The 27710-nt window shown below is 39.2% G+C and overlaps 1 protein-coding gene across 2 annotated transcripts in view; it reads right to left on the reverse strand.

Annotated features, from left to right (window-relative positions):
• Positions 1-1693: 1693 nt before the first annotated feature.
• Positions 1694-27710, reverse strand: part of ksr2 (kinase suppressor of ras 2) — a 154186-nt gene continuing 128169 nt past the window's right edge. Inside the window, exons 19-22 of one of the 2 annotated variants that reach the window (XM_022209952.2) lie at positions 26294-26428; positions 22421-22550; positions 18605-18738; positions 1694-5619 (exon numbers count right to left, since the gene is read on the reverse strand). In XM_022209952.2, coding sequence (XP_022065644.1) covers positions 5613-5619; positions 18605-18738; positions 22421-22550; positions 26294-26428 — 406 coding nt within the window. In that variant the 3' untranslated portion in view covers positions 1694-5612. Of the gene's footprint in view, positions 5620-14374; positions 18739-22420; positions 22551-26293; positions 26429-27710 lie in introns of those variants that run through there. The other variant, XM_022209950.2, reaches the window with a different exon arrangement.

Genomic DNA, 27710 nt, shown 5'->3' on the forward strand with positions numbered 1-27710 from the left:
TTCAGAATGACATTTTGTATTATTATTTCAATCCACCAGGGCATTCTTGCTCAAGAGTTTTGTCAAAGTCAAACTTTTTTTTATTTCAGATTCAATGCATTACTTTGATCCAGATGGAAGCATCTTAACAACAACGGATTGGTGTGAACTTTTATGCAGACATTCATAAAAAATAAGAGGGCCAACCCTAAAAACGCTGAGATTCTGCATGAGGATCCCAGCTGCAGGTCAAAATGCTCCCTTTACCCTCATTGTTTTACCCTCTTTATCTACTGAATAAAAAGGAAATGCAATTCTTAATCAAGTCAAAAGTGTGTTTTGCTCATTGATACTCCTTTTAGATGTTTGAGCTTCGCTGTGTGGTGGATGATTTATACTCAGAATAAGGTTTTATCCTGAAAACATGATGTGACACCACAATATTCTGAGCTTTTACAGCACCTTGCTCATTTGATAGAGTAACAAATAGCTCTAAATCAGGCGTAAACTAACCGTGATGTCACCCGTTGGTTTCAACGCCGAGAAAATGAAGCCCGGATTTTGCTACTTCCTGGACACCATTTTGGATTTTTTGGAGCCACTGACGTAAAAAGCGTCATCAAACAGGCTGGACCGGAGAGCAACTCGGGGCAGGACCAGTCTATGGGACTGTCAATCAAGTATAGTCACGCCCCCTGTCTCCGCCAACTTTAACGATTTATTTAAATTCAGTATTGATTTATTTTAAGATTGGCCACCTCATCTCTCATTTTGACCATGAAAACTAACGGGAAAAAAATCCTGAGCTGTAGAAAATCAGTATCAAATTTAATTTTTTCCAAAAATGAATTGGGGTCTATGGAGAAAAAGCTTTTTGGAGCCAACCCGAGCGGACGGCGTGATATTGCAAGTTTTTGACACTTCCGGGTGGGCTTCAATTTTGGAGCCAGATGCTACATCCATCTTTATATACAGTCTATGCTCTAAATCATCATGGAGTAATGCAGGTAATGTTACAGTCATCCAACCGCCCGCTAGAAAAATAAACCCAGTCCAAATTGGGTATGTTTTAAAACACACAGAAAGTCATGGCTGAGCTTTGAATAACTGCAGCTGTTCAAAATGTTGCCTCTCAGCTGCAAAATCATGGACTCAGTACTGCTTTGTGTAAAGGACTTTAAGTGTGAAAATAACTGAGTAGTTACAGATGAAGGGGGGATCAATGGAAATTATGTATATGCAGCATTTTGGAAAGTAGCATATGATTTTTCATATTTTAACTAATGATTAACGAGTACAAATTGCTACGATCAGCTTACAAAACGCCCTGTTTTAAGTGTAAATGTGTGTGTGTGCGCGCATGTTTGTGAATCCTCCAAATTACTGCCATGAGCGATAATGAAATAGCATCAAATGAGTTGCGTTGGCCTTCTTTGGTCAATATCAAGAGCATAATAAATTAGCTTTCTAAATTTAATGTCAAGGCAACATAAGCTGCATTAATAGAAACATTAATGATGTCTCCGGGCGTAATGTGAGTCATACCATGCTTTTTTTTTTTTTAAAAACATCAATCTTGTCTCTCAGAACAAACAAACAGAGACAAAGAGGTAAACCAGGACCTGAGTGAAGCATGAGGTAAGTTATTTTTAAAAGAAGACATATGTTCTGCACATTTCTAGCTTTCGGCTACGGAACATAAACTTCACACAGATTGCATCACTTGAAGTTTTTATTGACATGTTTGTTTGTTTGTTTGTTTTTTTCTCTCTTCTGGACAGTAGAACAAACCCAAATGTTGCACAAAAAACACAAACTTTATAACAAGGCTTGCAACTTTTAATTTGTTGACATTCAGTTGAACAGCAGAAACTAAATCATTTCTGGAAGGGTAGAAAACTTTTATAAACTTTTCACTGTACAAATTATACAAAGAATGAAAGATCCATTACAAGCTCGAATGGTAGATATGCTCTTCTGACAGCGTTATGCGTTGTCACGACGAGGATGGCGATTTTGAGGACGATGACGTTGCGATTCAGTCGTAATCAAAGTCGGGAGTCTGGGAGGGGGAAGAAGCATCGCGGTGTTGCATTGTGACTCTGTTGCAGCAGAAGCGTTTTAGGTGCATAACAAGAAAAAAGAGGCAAAAAAATAAAAGACATGTTGTAGAGAAGGATGAGCCCTGGACAAAAATAACTCTCCTATGCAGCAGACAGTATCCATTCAAAGGGATGAAAGCAGATTCAGAGCACAGTTGAATCAGCAATATGAGCGGTTGTCATCAGAAAGGAGGTTATTCTGTATATTCAGGCTAATCTGTTCATATATTGGAGCAGCCCTTCCCTTTTGGAAAAGCTGCTTGTGTTTGACATCATCCTGTACATGCTCAAGTTTAGCTTTGATTTGGTGACAGAGATCGTCAGCGTTATTTTTTTTAAAAAATCTTTCCAAATCAAACCTGGCAAGGAAAAAAAAAACGACAGAAATTATCATAAGAAGCCCTTTCAATGCGCTCCCTTGTTTAACAGTCAAATTGAGAAGAATTTCAAGGTGTTTCTCAGCATTCCTCATCAGAGTAGAAGGTTGTGAATTCTCTAAATAGTTTAGAAAAATAAGCCCGTGTATCCGTGCCTCGGCTCCCTGTAGCCTGTCGTGTTTGTCCGTCATCGTGGCAGTGGAAAATGTAGGAAAATAAACATCCGTGCAGCTGTATGTGCTCATGTCCCCGCAGATGACTGTGCTTCGTGTCACCTGTAAATATTTTGTCGAACGAGATGGAATTAGGCGAACAGAGGGGAAGCTGAAAACACTTCATTTATCATTCTGCCTTTCTTCTTCTGTGAATTATGGGGTTGTTTTTGTAGGTGTTTGTGTGTCTCTTGCAGTTTTTTTTTTGATGTCCCGCCACTGTGTTTGATCTCCACAGGGCCCTATTAGCCAAGTGCATGCAGGAAGGTTAAGAGGGAATTGGTCTAATTGCGTTTGTCCTCTGCCCACACCGTGTTGTTTAAAAACCAGCAAGGCCCTAAATAGGAACTTTGAACCAGTGGATTCATTTTCAAAAATGATTCCACCACAAAACACAGAGGAAGCTGTGGTCAGCTTTTAAAGACATGTCAGTGTGCTTGGTGCTGCAGACTCAGTAGAATATTTGGAGTTCTTTTAAATTTCAGGTTTGAAATGAAGGTGGCTTGTATTAGGGGGTGTTTATGCAGACATTTCTCATGTTTATAATGCGCCTTGAGCTTTTAAACTCGGGGCATGCCGAAAAAACAAAAGCACTTTAGTAAAATATTCACCTTTTTTTTAATATTAACCTGTACGTTGCATAGCCTTTGCACCTCCACATGTGGGGGAAAAAGTTTGAATATTCTATTACTGCACTTTCTCTCACAAATGTTTAATTATCTGTTTTTTTTTTTGTGTGTGTGTGTGTGTGCCTGTATAATTTGCTCAAACAGCATCCACACACAAAAAACAAACCCCCGTCACTTGGAGATTAAACATTTTCAAACTCGCATACATTCCACTGGGTGAATATCACTGGAGATAGCTTAACATTCGTCTGGCGGGTTTCTGAAATTCATTCCATTCTTCTTCACTCACACGGAAGAGATTAATTTGTCACCCCAGACAAATGGGTGTGCCGATTTCTAAGTTAGCAGACCATGTAATAGAATCAATTAAGCTGAGATATTCACACTACAAAGTTGGTGGAGGGAAAGATTTTCACAAGAGATGACTTGCTTAATCTTGCCTAGTAAAGTGGTTTGAAATAGATGACTTTTCCCCTGTCAAGAAATAGAGGGTCATGCCTATGAGTGGCTAAAATGTTTGCTTATGAGAACATTCTGCAGCCAGTAAAATTCACACCTGTGTGTACTGAGGGAAGATCTTGGAATCAACATGGAAATTCTGGTTGGAAAACATAAAGAATCAGTTTTTCCCTTAGATAACCCCTGCTGCTGAGATGCCCTTGAACAAGGCACTTAACCTCTCGACTGCGCAGATGCAGCTGCAGTAGTAGTTTGTGGATAAATGTGCAGCTGTGCGTGACGTGTCGCATTCACACAGCTGCACAATGTTCAAACAGTTTATGTCAAGTGTCACTTCAATCCCGCCTCCGAGAAATTACTTCCATATACCGCTAATTTGTTTTCCAAAATACCTGTGTGGTATAAAGTCACTGCCTCGCTTGTGCTGAGTGCACAAGCAGTGTTTTTGTGGAGTAAATAAAGCAATGCATTTCTTGATCCGCACAAAATCCACAGGGAGGTGGCCGGGGTTGATGGTGGGTGTACGAAACACAGAGTTGTGATGCCAGGTACCGGGGGTTAGCATCTTGAGCAGTTTGCTTTAGAAAACAAAAGCACTTCGGTTATGTTTATGAAAAGACAGTGGTTTTGCTCTTGCGTTTCAAGAAATTTTTGAAAACCACCATCTTTCTCACGAATGCTTTGAGTGTGTTCACCACAAATGCATTCATAATTCTTCAGTTAATATCACAGGATATTATAGGGAAAAGCAGTGAAATGCTTGTGTCAGTGCGTTCATTGAAAATTGTGTTTGGCATATTTTAACAAGCACAATAGAAAATTTGTCGTTGCAAATTATTAGTATATTAGCGTAATTTCTAGAGGCTAGGTTTGCATGCTCAGGTGTGGGACTGTTTTTGGTTGTAAGCACAGTGAAAATAACAAAAAAGAAAGAAAAACTATGGACTGAAAATCAGAATGCAAAGTTACAAGGGGCATTATACATAAGCAATGCGTCACTCTGTAATGTTAGGATTGCAGAAATACACATTTTGAAGCAATGTGGCCATTCCTTACTATCAAATGTAAATTGAAAAAAAGAAATGGTGTAACAAAACGGTGAACTTGACTATTAAAAAAAAAACTACAAAGAAATGATTAAATGTTTCTTTCAAGATTGAATGAAACAGTCCAAAATAACCCCTGTCATGTCAATATTCCAAATACATGACGCAACACTGTGGAATTGTAAAGTCTTCGAGGAATAGTCACCAAAATTACTTCCGAATGTGCAAAATAACTCACTTGCAAAGTGTGACGTTGCAGTTACCAGTGAGCTGTTGTTAAAATGTCTCTCGGGGGCTAAGCTAAAAATGCTAACAGCGACGTGTTGCACAGTCGTGGCAGTAAACAAATACATCTGCAGCTGAAGATGGATCGCAACATGGCATGAATGGCATTTGTGTGCACGTTGGAAACTCCTCAACAGAAAGACAGGGGTGCAGTTTTTTTCGGGGAAGGGCTTCAGGCATAGAGTGGAGAAAGGCCTCTCTGTTTGAAAGTCTGCGGCACGTTTTGTCACCCACTCTGGCGAAAAGTGGGCCAATACTGACCGCTAAAGGGTCCAATCAGGCATGAGTGGGGAAGCGGGGGGGGGGGGGGGGGGGGGGATATGTATGTGTCACAGGTGGAGCGAAGAGGAGGAGGAAGAAAAGCAAGGAAAAGGTGGGGTGTTGTGGAAGCAGGGCAGGGCAAGAGAGGGTAAGAGGATGGGTGGCAGGGCAGGCAGGCGGGTGGGCAGGAAGGCGGTGGAGCAGATGTGAGCAGAGCTGAGGACGAGCTTCACGCAAAGACACAGTCCCATCGATGCCTCCGTTACAGCCTGGAGCAGGGAGGGGGAGGGAAGGAGAACAGAAACAACAGTAAATACAGCCGTCTGAACACACAGCCCTGCAGGACACCACTGTTAGCATGTTCACACAGACCAACAACCAACAACTGCATGACTCCGCCCCTTTCTTTCTGCAGGAAATGGCAGCTGAAATGCTGCACGCTTAGCATTAGCTTTGTAATAGCAGTTCATGCAGCTTTAATTTCATGTGCAATGTTGGATGTATTTGTTTCTCACATGCAGTATTTCAGTTTCAAGTGTGATATTTCATTTTCATTTCATGTTTCAGGGGCAATATAGCATTTCATGTCATTTTTTCACAATCATGTTATGTAAGTGCCTGCATGACTTTTTACTGTTCTTTTCTAAGCTTATTTTAGCTCATTTATCGTATTCCAGAAATGTATCATACTTAAATCGTATTGCTCTCGACTTTTAGGCACTGTGTTTCTTATATTATGCCATTTGTTTTTTCTGATTAATATCTGGTTAAAAATTTGTTTCAGGATGCAGAAACTTTTGACTTTTCCCTTTTCTTGTCTTATTTTGTCTTAACTAATTTAAAATTTAATTTGTTAACATTTGCAACATTTTTTAAGTTGATAATTTATTATAATTAGTGTTAAGACTTGTTTAGTAATTCTTTGTATTGTGTTAATTTTGTCTTAATTAGCATATGAATTACAACACAATCAGTACAATCAAAACTGTTTTTTGAGGCCACAGTGACCTTTGAGTTTTATCTAATCTTATCTTAACAATACAGAGCAATGAAGTCAAGTGTGAAACGCAAACCCAAAACTACACTTTAGACACATTTTTTAAGTAAAGAGAAAAACTACAATCTGGAAATGATGTCTATATTTTTGCTTGTGTGTAGCATACTGTGATAGAAAACAATGTTGTTGTTTTTTTTTTTCCCCCCAAAGAGCTTTAATCGAACCTTCCAAGAGTACTGGGAATCCTGTTAAACTTTTGGGGGGGCTACATATATTTAGTTATGTATATAAGTTGGTTTTTTTTTGTTCTTTCGCTTTTCACTGGTCTGAAGTTGGTGGGCTCAGCTGGTAAAAAATAACATGACGTCACATACTTCTCTGCCCCAATCACAATTTAGCAACATTTGAATCAAAATTTGATGACAGCTGTGTTGGTGGAGGTGGCGGCAGGGTGAGGGAGGTGGAGGTGGTTGTTTACTTATATTGCTTGTACTGTCAGTCAGTGCTGCCTGGAGTCTACGCTGGTTGCCTGGCAACCTCCATAGTGATGACAAGACAAGATGGGAAGTGACTTTAGTGCAGACAAGAAATCATGAAACCGTAACTTAACTGTCATTTTTACACAATGGTTTTTGTACAGACTGAAGATATCATGTTTAACTTTATAACTAGTTAACATTTTGGTAGGCAGGCTAGCTGTTTCCCATTGTTTCAAGTCTATGTGCAAAGCTAAGCTAATAGCAACAACAACCATACATTTAAAATATTCAAAACAATAACTAGGATTTTTTTTTTTTCCAATTTTAAGGGGCAGATTTTAAAAAGGACACTGTATCAGCCTGCAGCAGCTTGCTCTTAACAAAGATCTAAATCCCTCAAATGAAGGAGGAAAAAAAAGATTTACTCGTATATCATGAGAGAGCAACATTAATTGCCAAAATTAGAAAAAGACAAGCTCCAGACAAGCTTCAAAGATTTATCTCTGCATGCTGTGCAGGTCAGAAATCCAAACTTTGCACCCAGGAAGAACCATAATGGATCTTAGCAAGTCTGAGTGGCACTGTAGTTGCACATTATCTGCCAGATGGGCCAGCACAGGGCCTGCTGGAGGGGAAGACAGGGTCACATCCTCCATCCTCTTGCATTATGTAAGATTTATTTTTGGGTTGTACAGTTCAAACCAGTGTGGGTTTGCCAAGTGGTTGTCAGACAGTCAACCACTCTCAGGCTCTTGAGCATGAGACGAAATCACCAGTTTAACTGTCAAAAAACTTCTTCTCCAAATATGTCAGACGGGCCGCCTCGCCGGTTCTAATTATTCAGCCAGTAAGACATTTTCACCTGATTTGAGGAAAGGAATATTTATGGCATTAGTGCTTGATCTATTTGCTCGCCGAATGAGGCCAACAGCTGCGTGGGATTTACTGCTATGTACATACAGGTGTTGCCAGCGTGTTTTCTTAGCTCCGAGGCTCAACAAGCGTTTCCCAACTGGCACGACTCTGGGCTCGGTAAAGCTGAACCTTCAGGACATCCCTCGTATATGGCTCACTTTGTATTGCTTCGGCTCCCTCTCTGTCTGTCTGTCTTCCAAACCCCTAATGAAATAAGATCTCCTGCATAATAAGCCACGTGGGTGTCTTTAAATGAATAAAGAGAGCCCCACGGTCCTTGGAGGCTGTGCGGCAGAGCTAATCTGTGGCTCTAAATTTGCTGTCTTCAAATATGTATACTGCGTGTCTTTGTAGAGCTACACCATGAAGCTGAAGGTGAGCTCAGAGTTGGTATAATTAGCCTCATTAATTCCATCAAGCGAGAACAAGAGGAAAAACATTATGTCTACTCACAGTTTTGATGCAGCTATGTTCTCCCAGTTATATCTAGGTGTTATTGAGGTATGTTGAGCCCGAAATTCAATGTCGCAAAGGTGGCTCTTTTTAACCTAGCTACATCACCATGGTAACTGATGCTGCACTGCTAGCCTGCTTCCGAGGACGTTACATCCTGCCTTTGGGATTTAAATTGGTTTAGGAAACATAATCCTTTCACCAAATCTTTCCCTGACGATATTATATACAGAGAGAGATTCTCAGCTGAGGGAATACTTTATTTCTGCAAACCCATTGAGTCACACGTTAGTAATGCCTCTGAACAAAGCTGTTTCTTCTTTGCTTTCCATTATAAAATCCTCTTGACTGAAGTAGGATTGGTCCAATATGCAAAAAAACAAGATTCAATTGATGCATCAAACATCCCCTTTTGTGGCAACATGAACAGAGTCAGATGGAGAAAAAATGGGTTAAAAAGGAAAGGTGATGACGACAGTTGTGATACCTATGACCTCTGCTTGGGTTTTTGGGATTTCCCTGGCTACAGAACGTCCAACTTGCTTCGTACTACACCCCTAAGGGTTGCCCGGAGGAGGGTTGGAGTACAACCCTCACACATGAGACTTGGGTTCACATTTGACTACTGCTTAGCGACAGCACTTTGATTAAGGCTGCAGAAAATTGTAGTTTTCGCTAAATATAAATAAGCACGTTTTGTCTCAAGTCACTGTGGACTTTGTCAGTATTAAGCCAGGCTACTGCAGTGAGTGGCAGGTAAGCCAACAAATAAATTTGCAGTAAAGAGCTGTTGTCCGCCTCATCTGGGGAGAAAATACACGAACCATTATCAACATTTCTTGGGTTTTTGCTCCTAGTTACTGTTGTTGCTACTTAATAGACAGTAGGAATCTACAGGCCTGGTTATACTCCTTTGCAAAAGAGTGCTACAACTATTTATACTACTTTCAAGTTTACTCAGAGTCCACATGAAAAAGGCGTTTTATACATGTGCAGTAGATTGGTATCTGGTGCCATTGTTGCGTTGTCCCAAAAAATCCCACAAAGAGCCTTGCATATACCCTCCAATGACAAATTTTGCTTCGCTTGGGCCCTAGTCTGGTGCACTCTGATGTAGGCTGCAGGTTTAAGATTAGCCTTATTATTGACAATGCTCAGCTCCTTGCATGCAAACTTTCCATCAAAAGAATTCCCATCACTTTTTCTGTTTTGTGGGGCATCGTTGCTGCATCCTGGGCTTAGGGTGGCTCAAGACAATTAGTTTAAAGAAATACAACTGAATCAGCAGTGTCTTGCAGAATGATAATGAGGTGCAGTCAGACCATTGTGCACAGCTCTACATCAGCACTAGAGAATGGTCTGACTGCATGAGACTACTTGGACCCTAGTGGGCTTTCACGTACTCGTAGATGGAAAGTATGAAGCTTTGATTATCCTCCCTTTCTGGCATAAACAAGGACAAGATTGGATTCTTTTTCATTTATAACACTTTTTCATCTGCATTTATGAATCTGTGTATTCATAAATGTGCAGTAGATCCACAAATATGTATTCCATGCGGGCACAAAATTGCCGCTGCAGTACAGTTGGCACAAGGACACAAAATTTGGACTCTTGTGGAATTTGCAGGATAGCAAAATAAGTAAGCATGGCAATGTCACCTCAGATAGAAGATCTGTAGCTGCGATTTACATGCCGCTAATAGGCTTAATCTGCATTGTGTGAAGTTGTTGTTAAAGGGTCTGAATATTACAGATGTTGCTTCAAAGCCCTGCACTCCAGCTTTAAGAGAAACAACTATTATATTCTAGCGAATGCACCAAGAGAGCAACTATCTTTGGAGTGAATACGTGCCGTCCTGGAACTTATCCACTTCCCATAATACATCTCTTTTTACGCCCTTTTAATCAGAGCTGAACATTTTCTGCATTCAGTGTTGTTCTGCAGGGAATTTAGTGTATGATTTTCTCTTTCCTTTATTCTCTTGAGTGCTGTTGCTGTTTGGTGCTGCCACAAGGACAAACTCCATTCACAGTTGGTCTATAATAGAACAGCATTCAGACATTAAGTTTTATTACCTGCAGCCTTGTTGCTCTTACAGTATTTGTCCTTGACAGTCAGCTCAGACAGCATAACAGCTTAAAAATGGGGGGAAAAAAAAAGACAAAAAAAATCAATATAAAGAAAGAAATGTGGATGAAGAAAAAATATGAAGAGGTCAAAGATGTATCGACCAAATGATCATGTAGTAACATCAGGACAAACATAAAGAAAGATCCCCAGAATGATTTTATGTGTTTCATTTTTGTATAGTTTGCTTTCCTTTGATCAATACTCACATTCAATTGATAGTTAAATTTCCCATCTTTCTTCCTTTCTTCATTTCTTTCTCCTTTTGAATGGAACTGTTTTCATAAAATAATTGATTTTCTCAATCCATCTGCAATTCTTATCCCGAAATCTTCAGCTCTAACTATACCTACTGAGAACTGAAATGATTCTAGCTCAGTTTGGGCAGTTAAGCCACCAAATCTATAGTTTATTTGGAATTTATTTGGAAAGTTACACACATTTTCATTGTTATTTGTTTTCTCTGGATTTTATGATTTGTGAATGTACACCTCATTTAATTATCTCTTGGATCCCGACTGTTTTTATTTTCCGTTTTTAAACCTCAGTGTGCTGCACCAAGAGAGGCACTGAACCTTATCTGGTTTTAACACTTTCGAGGATCTCGACAGAAGCCAAACATTCATGCTCTGATGGGCTGCGGGCCTTCCTGAGATTGGGTGATGTGGATTTTTTACGCTCCAGCGGCCGAGGCTAGAGGTACAGACGGGTAGAGCACTCATCTAGCTATCTATTTATCTATTGTTCCATTTTCCTGCACCATGCCCTCACTAACTCACTCTCTCTCTTCAACCAGTGAGTCACAGGTCTGACATTGTATGATACACACACTCAAACACACACACACACACACACACGATCGCACACACACTGTCATCAGTATGCCAGCTCGTTCACAGAGGAGTTGGAACAAATGAGAGGCAGAAACGCACCAAATCTCGGGATTTGTACAATTTGAAGAGCTTTACTGGTGTAGATTGCACCCCACATTTGAATTTTAAAGTGATTTCAAAGTGATTTTAAAGCGTAAAGCGGCTGCATATTCAACATCCTTGGCACCACTATGGAAAACCAAAGTCAATTTGGATGAGCTTCTAGCCAGGTTATGTAAAACAACCATTATATACAGAGCTGTGGGAGGTTGAGAGAGTTGGTTGCACCTGGCTACATCTGATCCTATCTGAATATCTGAATATGGAGAGTAGATGTTAATGTGAGATGCAAATGGACATGGAATGTTTGTCATTGCAGTGCAATCAAATGAACCAGACCACAGCTCGAGTTTCCTGATTTGTGATTGGATCTCAGCAAGGTGTGAATGCAAACAGTGCTGCATAACTACACGCTTGATGACTTTGTCTGGTGAAAATCAATCTTTTTACCTTATTAACATGTTTATATATATATATACACTACCATTCAAAGGTTTGTTGTCACCGAGGCAATTTAATATTTTCCATGAAAACTCACACTTTTATTCATGTGCTAACATAATTGCACAAAGGTTTTCTAATCATCAGTTAGCCTTTCAACAGCATTAGCTAACACAATGTAGCATTAGAACACAGGAGTGATGGTTGCTGGAAATGTTCCTCTGTACCCCTATGGAGATATTCCATTAAAAATCAGCTGTTTCCAGCTAGAATAGTCATTTACCACATTAACAATGTCTACACTGTATTTCTGATTAATTTGATGTTATCTTCATTGAAATAAACTGCCTTTCTTTCAAAAATAAGGACATCTGTAATTGAACTCAAACTTTTAAACAGTAGCGTATAGCCATCATGAGCAAAACAAGCAGCGAACACCATGTCTGAGCCTTTCTATCCTGAATCTGCAATATACTTATGACAATGTAAAAATAAATGGATCAGATTGCTGATTCCATATGCGACAAACCAATGCAACCAAACCTTTCAACTTGGAGGTCATGAATTTGTTTCCATTTTGAACATGTTTGGGCGAATAACCCCAAAATTACAACTTTCCATTGTGTAGAGTAGTTCTACAGTCTGATAAGAATAAGTGATAGAAGACGTATTACTCAGATCAGTAGAGTCAGAATACCACTGCTTTTCTCCTTGTTGTGCAACTGCTCTCTGACTTGTTTGTAGCTTTGAACTTTAGCGAAACACTGCCAAAGCCAAAGCTCAGGCTCAGGTGAGATTTTAGAGGTGCCGAGCAGCAGCTTGGTTCACATGTCATCTTACTATGTCACTATTTCACACTTATTCTGTCGCTTGACAATAGAATCAAAAATAATTTTGAGAATGAGAATGGTGTACTTGCAAATTCAGCTGTAGTAAAATAATGGATATGTGAGCACAGAGAGCAGGAGAGAAGTGTTTCTGTTGTGTGATAATCTGTATTACTTTCGTGGTTTTGAAGCCTTGAATCGTTTAAAAATTTTTCGTTTAACTGGGCTGGGTTTTGCCATCTCACGCCTACTGTCTAAAACTGTAGCTTTGATGGCATCGACTGCACCAACTGACCTCCCCACACTGAGGAATTCTTACAGAATCTTTTTGTGAAGGAAGACCTCGATTCTGCTTGCAGCTTTTGTTGAACTTGTGTCAGCTTGAAGAAAGAGGAGGAGTTAGGTGATCTTTTAACTTGCTGCACAGATTTTTTTCTTACTAATGTGATGCGAGTGTACAGGTTGAATTAATAACTGTCTGAGATCTGATCACGATGCAAGACAGACCACCTCCAAATACAGGCCAGTGCGTTCTGCGATGCACTGATGTGTCTGAATTATCACAGTTATTAACTTTCATTTTCCAAGTGGCAGATACAACTGGATTTTTTTTTTGTCTGATCAGTACAAGACAGCATTTCTACCTCTCACACAGACCACCTCTGTATTCACACGGCAGCCTCGAGCTGTCAGAAAACGTGAACGCTTACAACTCGTTAACACTGCAGTCTTTCCCATCTCTAGCATCCGCTCAGAATTACGTAACCACAGCATCATGCCAGGTGTAAATGGGGTCTTAAAGGTCACTTTTTCCAGCCGTACTTTGTTTTGAATTAATCACCCTTCTCAGTCGTGGAGAGCAGCTACAAAAAAAGATGTCCTTTTTAAACCAAATGAGGAAAAATGGCCAACAGCGTTTAGAGCTGGTTTAGCAAGGAGGTGATATTTATATTGCATTTCTTCAATACTGTTGACTCTGCTCTAATCAAATGCATTACTATCTATGATTTTATATGTTCACAGTGTTCATGACATAAAGGGATAATTAAGCTTGAAAAGATATTTCCTGCTTCCAGTAAGATAAACTGGATTCTCTGCGATGCTACTGTGTGAAGCTTCTCTAAATGATGAACCCAGCTAAGCTCAGTTTATAGATGTCATGGAAACAGGTACACCGAACGGAGGAGAAATAAACCTGTAAACTTCAACAGATGTCTTTAAACTTTAACGTAGCAGTGCGGTTAGTTGGGGTGTCGAGGCTACACGAGGTTTTCTTGAGTTTAATCAGATTTTTACTCACAGCAACACGCATCACTGTGGTTTACGGAGGCTTGTTTATGCAGCTGGAAATATTCTTGATCTATTAGACTTTTGAGGGCAGCAGAAAACTACAGAGCGGCTGCTTGCTTTGATAGTCACTTACTGCATAACAACATTAAACCTGCTTAAATTATGTCAATGTTAAGATCAGTAGTGCTTCTTTATTTACATTTTATTTTCATTTATACACATTACTTTATGCTCGATGAGTTCAAGCTCACCACAGCCACTGTTCTCTGTAAATAATGAATATTTAGACTTTTATAGCTGTGCTTCAGGTCATAAGTGATAAAAAAATACTTTGGTTGGAGTATCACTGCTGCTTCAAGTATTTAAAACTTGAGAGCACACCATCCAAAAGTTGCATTATTAAGCTAAGAGCCGAAGAAAACGACTTATTTACAACTGAAATTAATATTTAGGCAGTAAGCAGTGACTCACCACGAGGTGTTTAAAAAAATTTCAACCAAAGTAAAACATGGATAAGGGGCTGACCAAGATAAAAGATGACATAAAAGAAACGGAAAACGTCCAAAATGAAAACATCTTTTTATTGTCATACACTTTGTAAAGGATGAGTGCAAATAAAAGAGCTCGTGATCAAAAAAATCTACCCATCACTAAGCCATGGACCATAAGGCATCATTAAATACAAGCTTTTTGGAGCTATCATCTACAATACAAGGACGGAATCAAGGAAAAGAAACAACACAGCATCAGTGCTTATGCAATTAGAAGGGAAGAAATGGAGGGAAAGAAAAGAAAATTAAAGGAACAGAAAACAAAAGGCAACAAAAAAACACAACACAATTTGTACATTCAAAAGAAAAAAAGGTCAAAAAATCCACAAGGAATATTGATATTACGGCAAGTGACGATAAAACATAGTCTACAATCTGGTATGTACACTTGGCACTAATGTTATATCTTTGATTGTTGTCCAATCAGGTTGTTGTCAACTCTAGCATGTGCACAGGTCGTAACTCTTATTTTTTTTCTCCTTTTTTTGTCTTTTTAAATTTAAACGCTAGTCTAATCATTTATATAATCTATAAATATACTGAAACAATCATTCTCTCAAACAAAGCTGTTGAAAAGTTTTGCAAAGCCTGACGCAAAATCTGAGATCAAACTGCTCAACGGACAACAGTTCATCAGAAAAATGCTCACATACTTTTTATATATAGTGTTGACGGATTTTTTTTTTTCATAACAAGAATCAATCTTTGATAGTCCATCTCATGCACTTGAAAGTTGTAAACAGTACAAATATAAATGATCCACTTACAATATTTGAATCCCAGCAATTCCAAAATAGACAGACAGACTCCAAAAAACAGCAGCAGATTGTTTGTATGCATTTTCCAACACTGGCAGATGTGTATATAATGAGGTGGAAAATGGCTATTTAACATGATGGGATTGTCTCTGTCTATTCGACGTGGCTAGAGAGAATCAAAAGCAGTATACAGCTCGAATGACGCCACAGCTTCCAATTCGTGATGATATGACTCAGGCTTTGCGGAAACGTACGTTTGAAATATAGTTTGATTTACAGTATGAAGTAGAAAACACGGCCTGGGGTGGTCTTCAGCATCCTGATATGTCTTTTCTGATATGTTAAAGGGAAAGTTCAGCCAGATTTGAAGTTACTTACTTGTTACTTTTACGTGTGTGTCGCCTGCAATGCAAGAAGTCACACTGAAGGTTTGTGCAAATAAATTATTTCAGGTTTTAGAAAAATACGCTTATTTTTAAATGTGCTCCACGTTCATCCTTACAGCAGTGTTGTAGTCAAACTAAACTCTGTCAAGAACGTCCTATTAGATTGAGATAAAAGGCTGCTCAGACTGTAAAAACATAGAGCTGTATCGCTTCACTGGGAGTCTATATAATGTCTGAAAATGATGGGTCTAATTAAAACAGCTATGTCACATGAATCACTGGATTTAATTTTCATTAGACAGGTAATGGCACATTGTCCTTGCCTAGTGAACGAATTAAACATCATTTTTAAGGCGCATTCAGAGTGAACATGAGCATATTTTTTACTTTTTTTGTGTGTATATACACATAAGTTGTAGGTAGCTAACAATCTGAACCACCTGTGTGTGTGTGTGTGTGTGGAATCTGCCAATATTGCAGTGTAATAGAGTGTTAAGTTTTCTTAGATACTGTGCTTTTTCTTTTGTCTGCAAACTTTGGAAAATTAAACCAACTCCCAAATAATAAGTTAAATTTAAAAGCAACAAAAAGAAACACTTAAGATCAATTTGTGGTTTCACATCTACATGTAAGCAATAGTCTGCTTCATGAGCGCTTACGTGGAGCTTCTCCTGGAAAATCTCGGTCATTAACACCTTTAATACTCATTATTAAAAGTGTTGGAATTCAAATCATCACTGTCGAACTTCAAGGTGCTTTGATTTGAACGTGCTTTCCAATGATGGTGCCCAAACACAGTAAGACTTTTAACTTCTCCAGATATCCTGTGCTGGGTTCACTCATGGTGCTCTGCACACCTCAGAAATAGTCACACTGACATACAGCCTAATCTGTTGCACTAAGAGCTTCAACAAAAAGCAACTGGGCTCCTTTTGTTTTGTCTTGAAGATGTTTTGTTCTCATTCAAGAGGTTCATATGTAGCATGCTTTAGCCTTAGATGCTTTACAGTGTGTTTCTCAATCACTCATTTGCACACAAATGGCTGCAGAACTGCCATGCAAGGTGCTCACTTGCCATCAGGAGCAACTTCAGTGTCTTGCTGAAGGACACTTTGAATCGACAACCTTGATATCAGGAGACAACCTGCTCTACCACCTGCTACGGCTACATCGGTCATGTTACAACCATGAATTTGTGTTGAAGAGTTTAAGCCGCTATGTTGCTAATGTAGGCAAACTCTTATTTATTATTAAATATTGCAGCATAACTTATGTTACTGAGCCAAGCTGCTGATTTTGTCAGTCTAGCACTGCTGCTACAAAGTCTTAGCATCTTAGCTAAACGCTAAAAATATCAGTAGCAGCCTTTAGCAATATCTGTCTGTTTGGGCACCAATGTGCGCACAACCTTGCTTTTATTAGCTCCACTTTACATCTAACACCTATTTTCATCCCTTTCCACCTCTGAATGGAGTCGAGCTGCCTCGAGAATTTACTTTGCATTCAGTCTGAACACTCCCTTATTCAGCTCATTTCAAAGTTATGAATTCAAGCAATTTGTCAGTGGTTGGTAAATATATTTAGGAAACTGGAAATGATTTAGAAAAGTAAATCTACACACTTTTGTACTTCTCTCCTTTAAAACAACTTGTAATTTGTTTTTAAAATGTGATTAAATATTTCTGAAATACACAAATTCTCCAAAATCCACAGCACAATAGTATAAGAAAACAAGCTAAATCATGTTTTTGGATAAATATTCATGATGGGGCTGAATGAATCTGAAGAGTCCCATTTCAAAGTGACTACAACACTGCTGCTAAGCCACTCTCAGTTCATTTTAACAGGCCACAAACAAACTCACAGTTCATTTTGACCTTTTGTTTTGTCATTTTAAGGTCATGTTTGTCCCTTTAGGCATCCAACAATCATATCATTGCAGAGATGGGAATCTAAAAACTTTATCTGATTTTTATACATGACTCAGAAAGCTAAGGTGTAATTTGCAATATTTTGCCATTAGGGTCTGTAAAGTTCATTTACTGACTGAATTAAATGACTTACTGCACTGATTATACCAACTTTTTATTATCTCTATCTATTATATTGTGTACCTATTTAAGTAAAATAATATACATTTATTTCTTGTAAATAGATGAATGGGAGGGGGCTCAGTGGTAGCATTTCTGAAAGGTAAATTAGTTCTGCAACAGTTGACGAGATACATTTCAAGTGTCAGTGATTTCACAGAACAGCATCAAGTGGGGGAGTCCCGGTCTGACCTTTTTTTTTTGTTAGTTTTTTTTAACGTTTTTTCCAAAGGCTGTCATTGTTCAAACATCTTGCTTATGTTCACAGGCAATATTCAAAGCACAGGCTGATCAGAGAACAGTCTCCCATCAAAGAACTGGGCCAACACATCCCCACACAAACAGGGAAGCTGGCTTCTTCACATTCAAATGGTACGGTGTAAATAGGAGGACATTTTAAGTTCAAACACAACTTTTCTGACAAACACCTAACCTGGACATCCACACATGAAGAGACCATGAAGTACCACTTGACAAATGGTCTACACAGTTGACAGACATAAGGAATGGCAAGACAATGTCATGAAAATATACAATATGTGATGTACAACAGTTACATTCATTCAAAACAGAACAAAAAAACATGGAAAAAAAATCTACATTTGTTCTCAAACTTTTTTTTTAAAGTCCAGGATGATGTGATCTGTTGAAAGTTACAAGCAAAGATACATCCAAGAAATAAAATCAAATATAATGAAGGGAACAAGTCAATAGTAAAAGACAAAAACAAAAGATAAAGGAAAGATATCCAGTATGGTTTAAAATCAAACCAAAGAAAATATGAGTCCCGACTGCTTTGAGAAACCGGACAGTCAACTTATCTGTACACACACATGCCAACATTCCATGAAAATACACACAGCACGGGCAGTTTTCATCACTGGGCTGGCTTTTGGATTCAGTGCATTCTTTAAGGAGGTGGGTTATTTATGTGGAGTTATGGCGGCTGCTTTTAATAGTTGCTGATTGTTTTGCTGTTTTATGTCCCTAACTCATTTGACATACTCAGCTGACTTCCAGAAGTGCCCTGGGTGGGAAAGGCGGCGGTTCCTTTTTGGCAACTTTTCCAGTAAATCTACCAGCTTGGAGAAGCTGGGTCGCTCTTCCTGCTTGTAGGCCCAGCAGAGGAGCAGAATGTCCTGGGAAACACACAGACACATGGGGGGGAACAAACAGAAAAACCCCAAATTGTTAGACATTTCATTTCATTATCTCCAGATGTATCAGGGGGAGCGCCTGGTTACTGAATGAATGCATGTCGTGCACATAATGGGTCTGTATTGACTCGCTGCAATTGGGAGAAATTTACTTTTCTCAAATATTTATTTAGTCTGAAAGGATTTTAATCTGTGATGCACAAATGTTAAAGTGGAGGAATGATGGGAAGAGATGTGAGGCAGAGGACAAATCCATGCAGGTGGTTTGAAAACAACTGCAAGTTTTTGTAGCTTGGCCAACACTTAACACTCAAACTAAAGCTGTTTAATTAGCACTTATTGACGTAGGCTAATCTAACGTCAGATTGAAGAGCCAGGCAAAGTGACAAACAATAGGATACAGAAAGCATAAATATTAAGAAGATGGATGATGGATGGATGTTTGACTTTCTTGGGCTTGTCAAAAACCCTCACACTTTGGATTTCCTGTCCAACATATGTACCTAACAAGTGCAAGGACCTGCTGCATCAGTGAATAATTTTGTCCATGACTAACTGAGTGACTGTTGAGTATGACTGACCAATGGACCAATTCAAACTTGGCTGCCTAAAACTCTTCATATTGGTTGACTATTAGGGGTGGGCTTGTTGCTTTTTAACGAGAATCACGGTCGATTATATTTGGCTCCTCTGACAAGAAGTTAATGTACAAACAAGACTCTTTCATGTCAAAGTGAAAACAGATTTCTATACACTAATGTCAATTCATTAAAACATATGATGTAAAATAAGTGATGGCAGGACTAGTCACCCCATTAAAAGTGACTCACCTAATTCAACACAGGTGCAGCCAACTGATGCTGGAAGTTCGGAATTAGTGAAACAGAGAACATGTGGATACAGTGAATGCATCTCAAATAATAGCATTAAAAACACCCCTGTATCTGAAAGATGGTATATCAGTACACCTGGCAATAACTACGCCATGAAGACAAAAAAAAACACTCCAAGCAACTCTGTGAAAAGGTTAATAAAAAGCGAATCAGGGGATGGACACAAGAAAACTTTCAAGTCACTCAATTTCCCTTTGAGTACAGTTACATCTATCAATAAGTAATTAAAGGAATATGGTACATGTGTAAATCTGCCTGGAGCACGCTATCCTCCAAAAACTGAGTGACTGTACAAGCAAAAGATTAGGCCCAGAGATCTAACACTATTCTGCTGGACTTAAGAGGTTTCACTTGCTAGATGGGAGTGACTGCACACAGCTAATGATACCTGCTCTTCACCAATCAAAGCTTTATGAGACAGTGGCAAAGAGAACGCCACTGTTGAAACAAGTTCATGATAAAATTTGACAACACTTAGAAGGAAAGTGGGAAACCCTGAAGTCAACTGGAATAACATTCTTTGATCTGAACATAGGCTGTATGTTTTGTTTTCACATCATTACAAGCACACCATCCCCACTGTAAGGCATGGTGGTGGCAGCATCATGATGTCGAGACGTTTCTTAGTAGGGGGCTGTGGAAGTCTTGTGAAGGTTAAGGGTCATATAAATGCAGAAAATGGCAGAAAAATATAGGGAGCTCCTGGAGGACAACTTGATGTAGAGTGCAAAATAAACATGACTTGGAAGATCTGCTTTCCAGCAAGACAGTGACTTGAAGCAAACAATCGAAGCTACACACAAATGGCTTAAAGACAACAAGGTGAATGTGCTGGAGTCAGAGCTCTGACCTAAATCCAACAGAGACTTTGTGGTTGGACTTTAAAAGCATGTGAAGAGGGTAAGTACTTATATCACTTATTTACATTTTTAATTGACACTGCTTAGCTGAAACCACTTTCACTTTGACATGAAAGAGTCTTTTTATAATTTGTTTTCAGAAAAGTGAAATAAACTGACCATAATTCGATGCTGAAAAAAACTATAAAAAAGGAAATTTCCAAGAGATGTAAACACTTTTCATAGGGACCACATACACACACATGCAAACATACACCTGCAGCGTCAGACAGCAGCAGGATCAATATGAGCGTCTTCAAAACAACAGATTTGCGTACATTTGCATGTGAGGCACATCAGTGGTAGCGTCATGAATTAATCTACTTGTATCTATAAATGATCCCTGACGTGGAGACAGGATCAATTAGGATTTCAAGGGAAATCACACAAGCTACTTTTCTTCACCTCAGAGAACTGAGCGGTCACACAGAGTCACAGTTTATGAGCTGCAGTTGAATCACTAGTGACAAAGCCGTCCTCCTCAGGTTGAGTCATGAGGTTCATCACAGGTCTTGTGATATTTCTACTTTAGTGTTAATTAAAGTCTTAAGGTGCCATAAGGTGCTGTGGTTAGGTAAAATATCATTGCATATGAATTTTCCATTTCCATTTCAGAAATAATACGCTCATAAAAAGATGCTGTCAGATGCAGTTAGCTCATTATTATGGTTTCACTGGCTAACTTTTTTTTTATTAAATTCACTACATCATCTCTTCTGCTGGACTATTTAAAGGGTCAGTTCACTCAAATTACTATTAAAATGAATCAATATGGGAAATGAATTCAAATAACTATCCAGTACTACAAATGATAGCTAAAGGTTTTTACTACATGTACGTAAAAGTCAACTTACTTCTTGTGTATTGTTGAATATTTGGTGATCCACAAGCAACAGAAGGTAATCAAGTTGCATTACTTCTATATTGTGATACCTAGATTAGGTTACAACTACAGTCTTTAATTGGTATCTATTAGTTAATAGTAGTGACATTGGACACCATTTTTGAAGTGACCCTCCCAAATATGATTAAAGGGCAGCTCTAATTGTGACACACGCAGCAGCCATGACACAGCTTTAAGGTACTTAAGATGGTAAAATGAGATATCCAGCCGCCTGACAAAAGGAGCTAAACCAAAAAAGTTAGAAATTTGTTCCCTAAGCTGGACTCCGCAGCCTTGGTGTGTGATTTATAAAGAAATATTAGGTAACAACTGTGTGTGACAAACATTTTTAACCGCATGGAGACAAAGAAGGCTGAATTAACAGGTCACATCCACAGATCTGTTCAAACTGGGACTGGAAGTGTTTTAAGGAGTGAGATAAAGGAAACCAAAGTCTTGCACCTCTGCATGTTGCCAATTACAGCAAAGGAGAGCTTCAACAGCCGTAAGTTTTCATCAGAGCAGGCTCATATCTGACACTCTTTGTAAATATTAGCACATTAATGCTTTTTTTTCAAATACTAAAACTTCATTTCTGAGCCGCTATCTCTTGCTACTACTGCTCACAGCCGTGTGTAAAACTCAGCGATAATCTTTAATTAAAAACGGAGCATTAAAAACATTCCTTGTCGACGCCAAGGTCTTTGAAGTGTAGTTATGCAAAATTAAATAATGTTGACTTTCTAATTGTCTTCTTTTGAAAGTTTTCACTTGGAATTTCATTTACAAGCTTTCTTCAAAAACTTCTTCTGTTCCTCAATATCGTCTTAAAATCTACTGTCCTTTTTAATGTCTTTATCATGCGACGTTTATAGAATGTGTGGGAGCAAAATGAGTAAAGGAGTGCTTTAAGATGAAAATTAAGCAGCAATTCACTTTGACAGAAAGAGTGAGACATGAACAGGAAGAAGATGAAGTAAAGCCCTTACGGATATCTCCTTCCCCATGCCGGTTTGGGCGAGGTTGGGCTTCATCCCGCTGCCAATCTGCCATATGATCACCTCTGCTGGCTGACTCTTGTAAGGCCACTCACGTGCATGTAACTCGTACCAGATGGTGCTGTGAAGGCAGAGGAGCAGAGCGGGTCAACGCTTTGGACTTTCTGGTCGCAAGAATAACACCACTGTCTTCGAAACACACCCATAGACGGTTCACAAACAGGCCAGAGCAAACAGCATTTCAGTCACAACAACTATAAAAAGTCAATGCTTTGGGATTAATGTGCAGCTGTGGATGTGGCTTCTGCACAGCCAGATCGTCTAATGCATTTTGGGGATGAATTCTGTCTTCGAGTGTCACTCAGAAGTTAAAAAAGCAGCACATTTTTAATTACTACCCATGCTACATTAGCATACACCACCTTCCCCCGCGCAAATAACTTGGTTTTTTACATTCTGCTCTGCGCGTCAAGTTTGAGGAGAATTAAAAATAGCCCCTTTGCCAGGAGTAAGGGGAAAAAAGTGACGGCTGATCGTTGATGAATATGCAAAACCGCCGCGGGGGTGACCTCCAGGTAACACAAAGGGCTAACAGAGCAGCTGGACATTGTGCGCCAGTGCTGCGCTCTCCTTCCCTTTAGAATAACATAGTGACGAAACCTCCATATGGGGAACCATCTGAAAATGCAATTGTGTTAGGAGTCAACAGAGCAGGGTCCACCCCCACAAATGAAGCAGCATAATGGCAGCGGAGGAAGAACAGGAGCCACGGGGAGTTTTAATCAGTTTAGGACAAATTTTTTACAAAATGGGCTGCAGAGGAGGAGACGGAAGACATCTTGGGTTGAGAAACTTGAGTGACACTCAGGAAAACAGTCGGCAGGCTATAAATGAAGGAATCAGAGAGATGATTTGGGTGAAAATGCATGAAATAACACATATTGTTTTTACATAAATCTAAATAATAATATAAATAAACATGCTAATCAAGCTGATCGAATAAATAAAATGCCGAAAATGTACAGTAAAGGTGCAAATTGTTGATATTTACCCCAAAAAAGGTAGCAAAAGCGCTGATATTTACAGTAAAAAGGAGTTTTTATTAAAAGTCTGAGCACAGTTTAAAAGCAGGTCTAATAATAAGCTTAAGCATAAAGGGAGCTGGTTGGTCCTGATGGAATGGGAATATTGGTTTTATTGTAAATTATAGTTACAGTTTGGGCAGTTTTTAAGCCTAAATATACAAAAAGAGTTCTGTACAGCATTTAGACACCTAGTGTCACTTACTACTGTCATATTAACCATTACTCAAAATGTACATCATATTTTTATTTATTCATTGAGATGTTGAGACATTTGGAGCTCTGAAGGGAGAGACCATTGCAATGAACATTTCCTCAGACTTTTACATGTAGGTAAAGAATGAAATTCCTAAATTTGATCGACACAAATTGTTGAACTGAAAGTGACCACAACCAGACATAGATGCACAGAAACTCTGCTGCGAAACAGTCCAAGCATAGCGTCAGTTAATAAAACTGCTCCTGTTGACTCTTTCATTCAGTCCGTTTCAACATTTCCTGCAACTATTCATTCAGATTAAAAGTCTAGACGGCAACTCTCTCTTGGTTTGTATCATTCACTCAACTAAGCTTTCCTGTCTTGTGACTCCATTTATCTCTGATGTCTCACATGAATCAGAAACACTCCTGTGTGACAAGAGTTTCCTGGTTTCCTGGGCTTGTTTTGGCTCATCCTCATCTGTTTGGATGTGGAGGCAAAGTCTTGATCTTCCACTGGGTGGACAGCCGATGAGGTTGTTTTGTCTGAGATGGACAGTGGATTGAGGCTTGTTTTTTCTGAGTATGATGTCCTTATTATAGCAAATCGGCATCCGGCTAGAAGAACAATTTGTTATAGTGGATTACGCAGTTCCCCACTATGCTTTAAACGTGGTTAGAATGCCGTCCCGCTGCAATAGTCTGTAAATGGAGACATGAGATGACGTCTCTAGAATTCTGAATACTTCATTAATCACTGCAGCGTAGTTTTTTTGGTTGAGATTTAGGATGAAGTTGGCTTAAATAAATGCACAATTCTTCCTAAAAGTCCAACAGCATTCAACCGTGGGACATCTGGACTCCATAATTGCATCTTTTGAGACAAAGCTCGTAGTCGAATAGTCTCTTTTGCTCAGGAAGGCTCAGAACTGAGCAGAATGGGGTTTTATTTAGCAGACATCACGTCACCCCAATCCAACTTCCCTCCACTGTCTCCCTGTCTGTTTTAGAATCGCTTTAAAAGCTCATCAGGGTCAGTCCCCAAGCTATATATCAGAAACGTTGACCCATATGAGACTGTTCTAAAGTCAAAAGTGGAAACTGCAGCATCAGTGTCTTCTTAAAACCCATTTCTGCAGGCTTGCCTTTATGTGATGTCATCAATTTTTGTAGTGTAATTCATTTTTGAAATTGTATTTGTTCATCTTTCTCTCCTTTACCACTTATTTATTTACTGATTGACATATTTGTTTCATGTGTTTACTATTATTATTACTACTACTTGCCTTGTCTTTCTGGCTTTACCCTCCATTTTTTCTTCCGTACTTCAATGTGGTATTTTTGGCTCTTTTATTATTAAATCTGATGTTATTTAAATTTTATTAATACTTTAAAACCATGTTCAACTGTATTTTTGTACTTTCTGGTCTTTCAGTGGTCTTCCTGAATATCCTTCCTTTCTTCTTTAATCTGTAAGCTCTGTTTTTAAAAGGTCATATAAATAAAGATATTATTATTATTACTTTAACAAATGGTAAATAGAGCTTCTTTAAATGTAAAAACATGTGCTTCAGTGCTTCTTTTCTTATCTCTGTCAGCGTAGGATACACTAATCCATCCTTAAACATAAAGAAACGAGGTAACGTTGTCCTGCCAGTCCTTGTGGCTCCAGCATTTAAATGCACTGTCGCATGAATAGGAATCCTTGAAAGCACTATAGACCCTCTGTAGTTGCTTTTTTCCTTCATCCTTCTGAATTCTCATTCACGTCATTCCTTGACCTCTTGGTATTTTTTCATAAGCTGAAGGTAATGTGTTCCTTAAAAAACATAAACAGGACCTACTTTTTGACAGCTTGATCACAAACCAGCATTTTTCTCCCACTGTACTGTCTGACTGCAACCCCTAATGACAGAAACTTCTTAAATAAATGACAGCAGACCATTGCTATTGACTGAATTAGAGCTAATGAGAGCGCACAGGCTCATGCGATGGCCTTTTGAACACCTCCCAACCCTTCTCTTGCATCCACATGGGGCAACCGATCGCTAATCGGCGTGCACTTTATGCACTTCAATCAGCTCCGCCAACATCCCGCTGTCTTCAAGCTGCCATTGCTTATTTGCGCACCACATCCATATCCGAGGTTTCATTCATAAAGAGGCAAGTCACATGCTTCCAAATCAGGTTTACGGGACCAAGTGGCGTCTATGTCAACATAATTTCTGTGTAATTAAGTTTTTAAGTTATTAATCCTCCGCTTGGTGAATGGTTTCAAGTTGGACGCGGACAAAACCAGTAACCAAATTGCCATATTTAAAATATCAGATTATTCCATGATCTGCCTTTGTACAGTAAGCAGTGGAAATCTGTATCTATAATGAGATCTGGAAACCTGGTAATGAGAGTTTCCTCTTTGTCACATGATGTCAAAGTTTTTGGAAACAGCACCATTAAAAGTCAGGAGGAATTTATCGAATTCACACACGTATTTAGGGATTCTCTGTCGGCAGCGTTGTGTAATCAACCCCACGGCTCTGTCTAGACAAACAAACAGGAGGGCATCTGGTAAGAGGACGCTCACCCGAAAGCAAAGACATCTGACTGTTTGGAGAAAGGAAGCTTGTCCTCCTCTGTGTCCGGAGAGAGCTGCTGGATGATTTCAGGGGCCAGGTGACACAGCCAGCCGTTGGGGATCCTCAGTTTGTCTTCTCTCCGGCTGCAGAGAGAGAAAACACAGAGATGGAGGCTTGTCAAAGTTTACTGATCTGCTGCATAAGCCATTCCACTGGTGTATTTTCATTACAGTGTGCTGTCACTGTAGATACCAAAGATAAGATACGTCTGGGATGCTTTTCAGTTTCTGTTTTTACGACAGTGGGAAATCGCTGTAATTTCAAACCAATTTCACCAACATCATTTATTTTAGCATTTATTAAAACAACAGTGCGTCAGTGACGATCTTACAAGTTTGCGAGTCGAGATGCAGGATGATTCTAATCAAGTGTTGATCACAGCCTGCGTCAAACCGTACAATGTACCTCTGAGACGCATCAGAATGTGCAGTGCAAACCCACCGAATCGGAGCATTACAACGTAAACACGAGGAAAAGACACAAGCGAAGGCGTGTCATCATCTCACTCCATCTGGGCTGCTGTCATGTTTTGAAAATGTAACAAGAACATAGACAGCCGGGGCCTTCCTGCTGGCACTCCTGGTCGTGTAAAACCTGTATTACATGGTCTTGTGTGCAGCAATACAACTGGGTATCATTGTGGTAGCTAAGATACAGGCCAGGCCATGGTTTAGACACAGCCGGTCAGTTATGTTGTGTTGCCAGATGACGAGTAGATGTCCACATTAAAAGAGAGATAGTGACCAGATTACTAAGTTATACCTGTTGAATCCTTACAGGAATGTAAAAGCTACTTGCTGCTTTTACTGGATGCTGTGTGCTGTAATTATTCCTAGCCAAATGTACCTTAGTGCCTGGAGTTCATGGAGTCTTGTCAACCCAGTGGAGCTTAATTACATAAGTGAGATGCACATGATATTCATTGAGATTTAAAGGTGTGTCGTTGATTTTGTTACCTTTGGACCTAGTCAGGCCAGCTCTTTCCAGTCTAAATGCTAAAGTAAACTAAGCAGCTGCTAATCATGATGCTACTTTTATCATGTAAACATGGCAGTGGGGTCAGTTTTCTGATCCAGCTTGCAGCACGAAAAGCAAGAAAGAAAATAAATATATTCCTTAAGCAGAAAATATTGATGTTGTTGATTTATGGTAAATTTTGGTTGGTTGTGAAACATTAATTTAACCTGAAGACAGCCTATAACTGAAAGCTAACAGATCAGTTTAGGGAAGTGTAAATCCCCATGCAAAGAACAAAGTGGAATTTGAAAGTGGGCATAATAGCTACCCATTGGTAAGGTTACCACTCTGATCGAACACAGAAAAAGGTTCATGTTTGCTTCAGAAAGGTTGGCTGCGACTAGTTTT

This window comes from Acanthochromis polyacanthus, chromosome 7, assembly GCF_021347895.1.
Source record: "Acanthochromis polyacanthus isolate Apoly-LR-REF ecotype Palm Island chromosome 7, KAUST_Apoly_ChrSc, whole genome shotgun sequence".
Lineage (NCBI taxonomy): Eukaryota > Metazoa > Chordata > Actinopteri > Pomacentridae > Acanthochromis > Acanthochromis polyacanthus.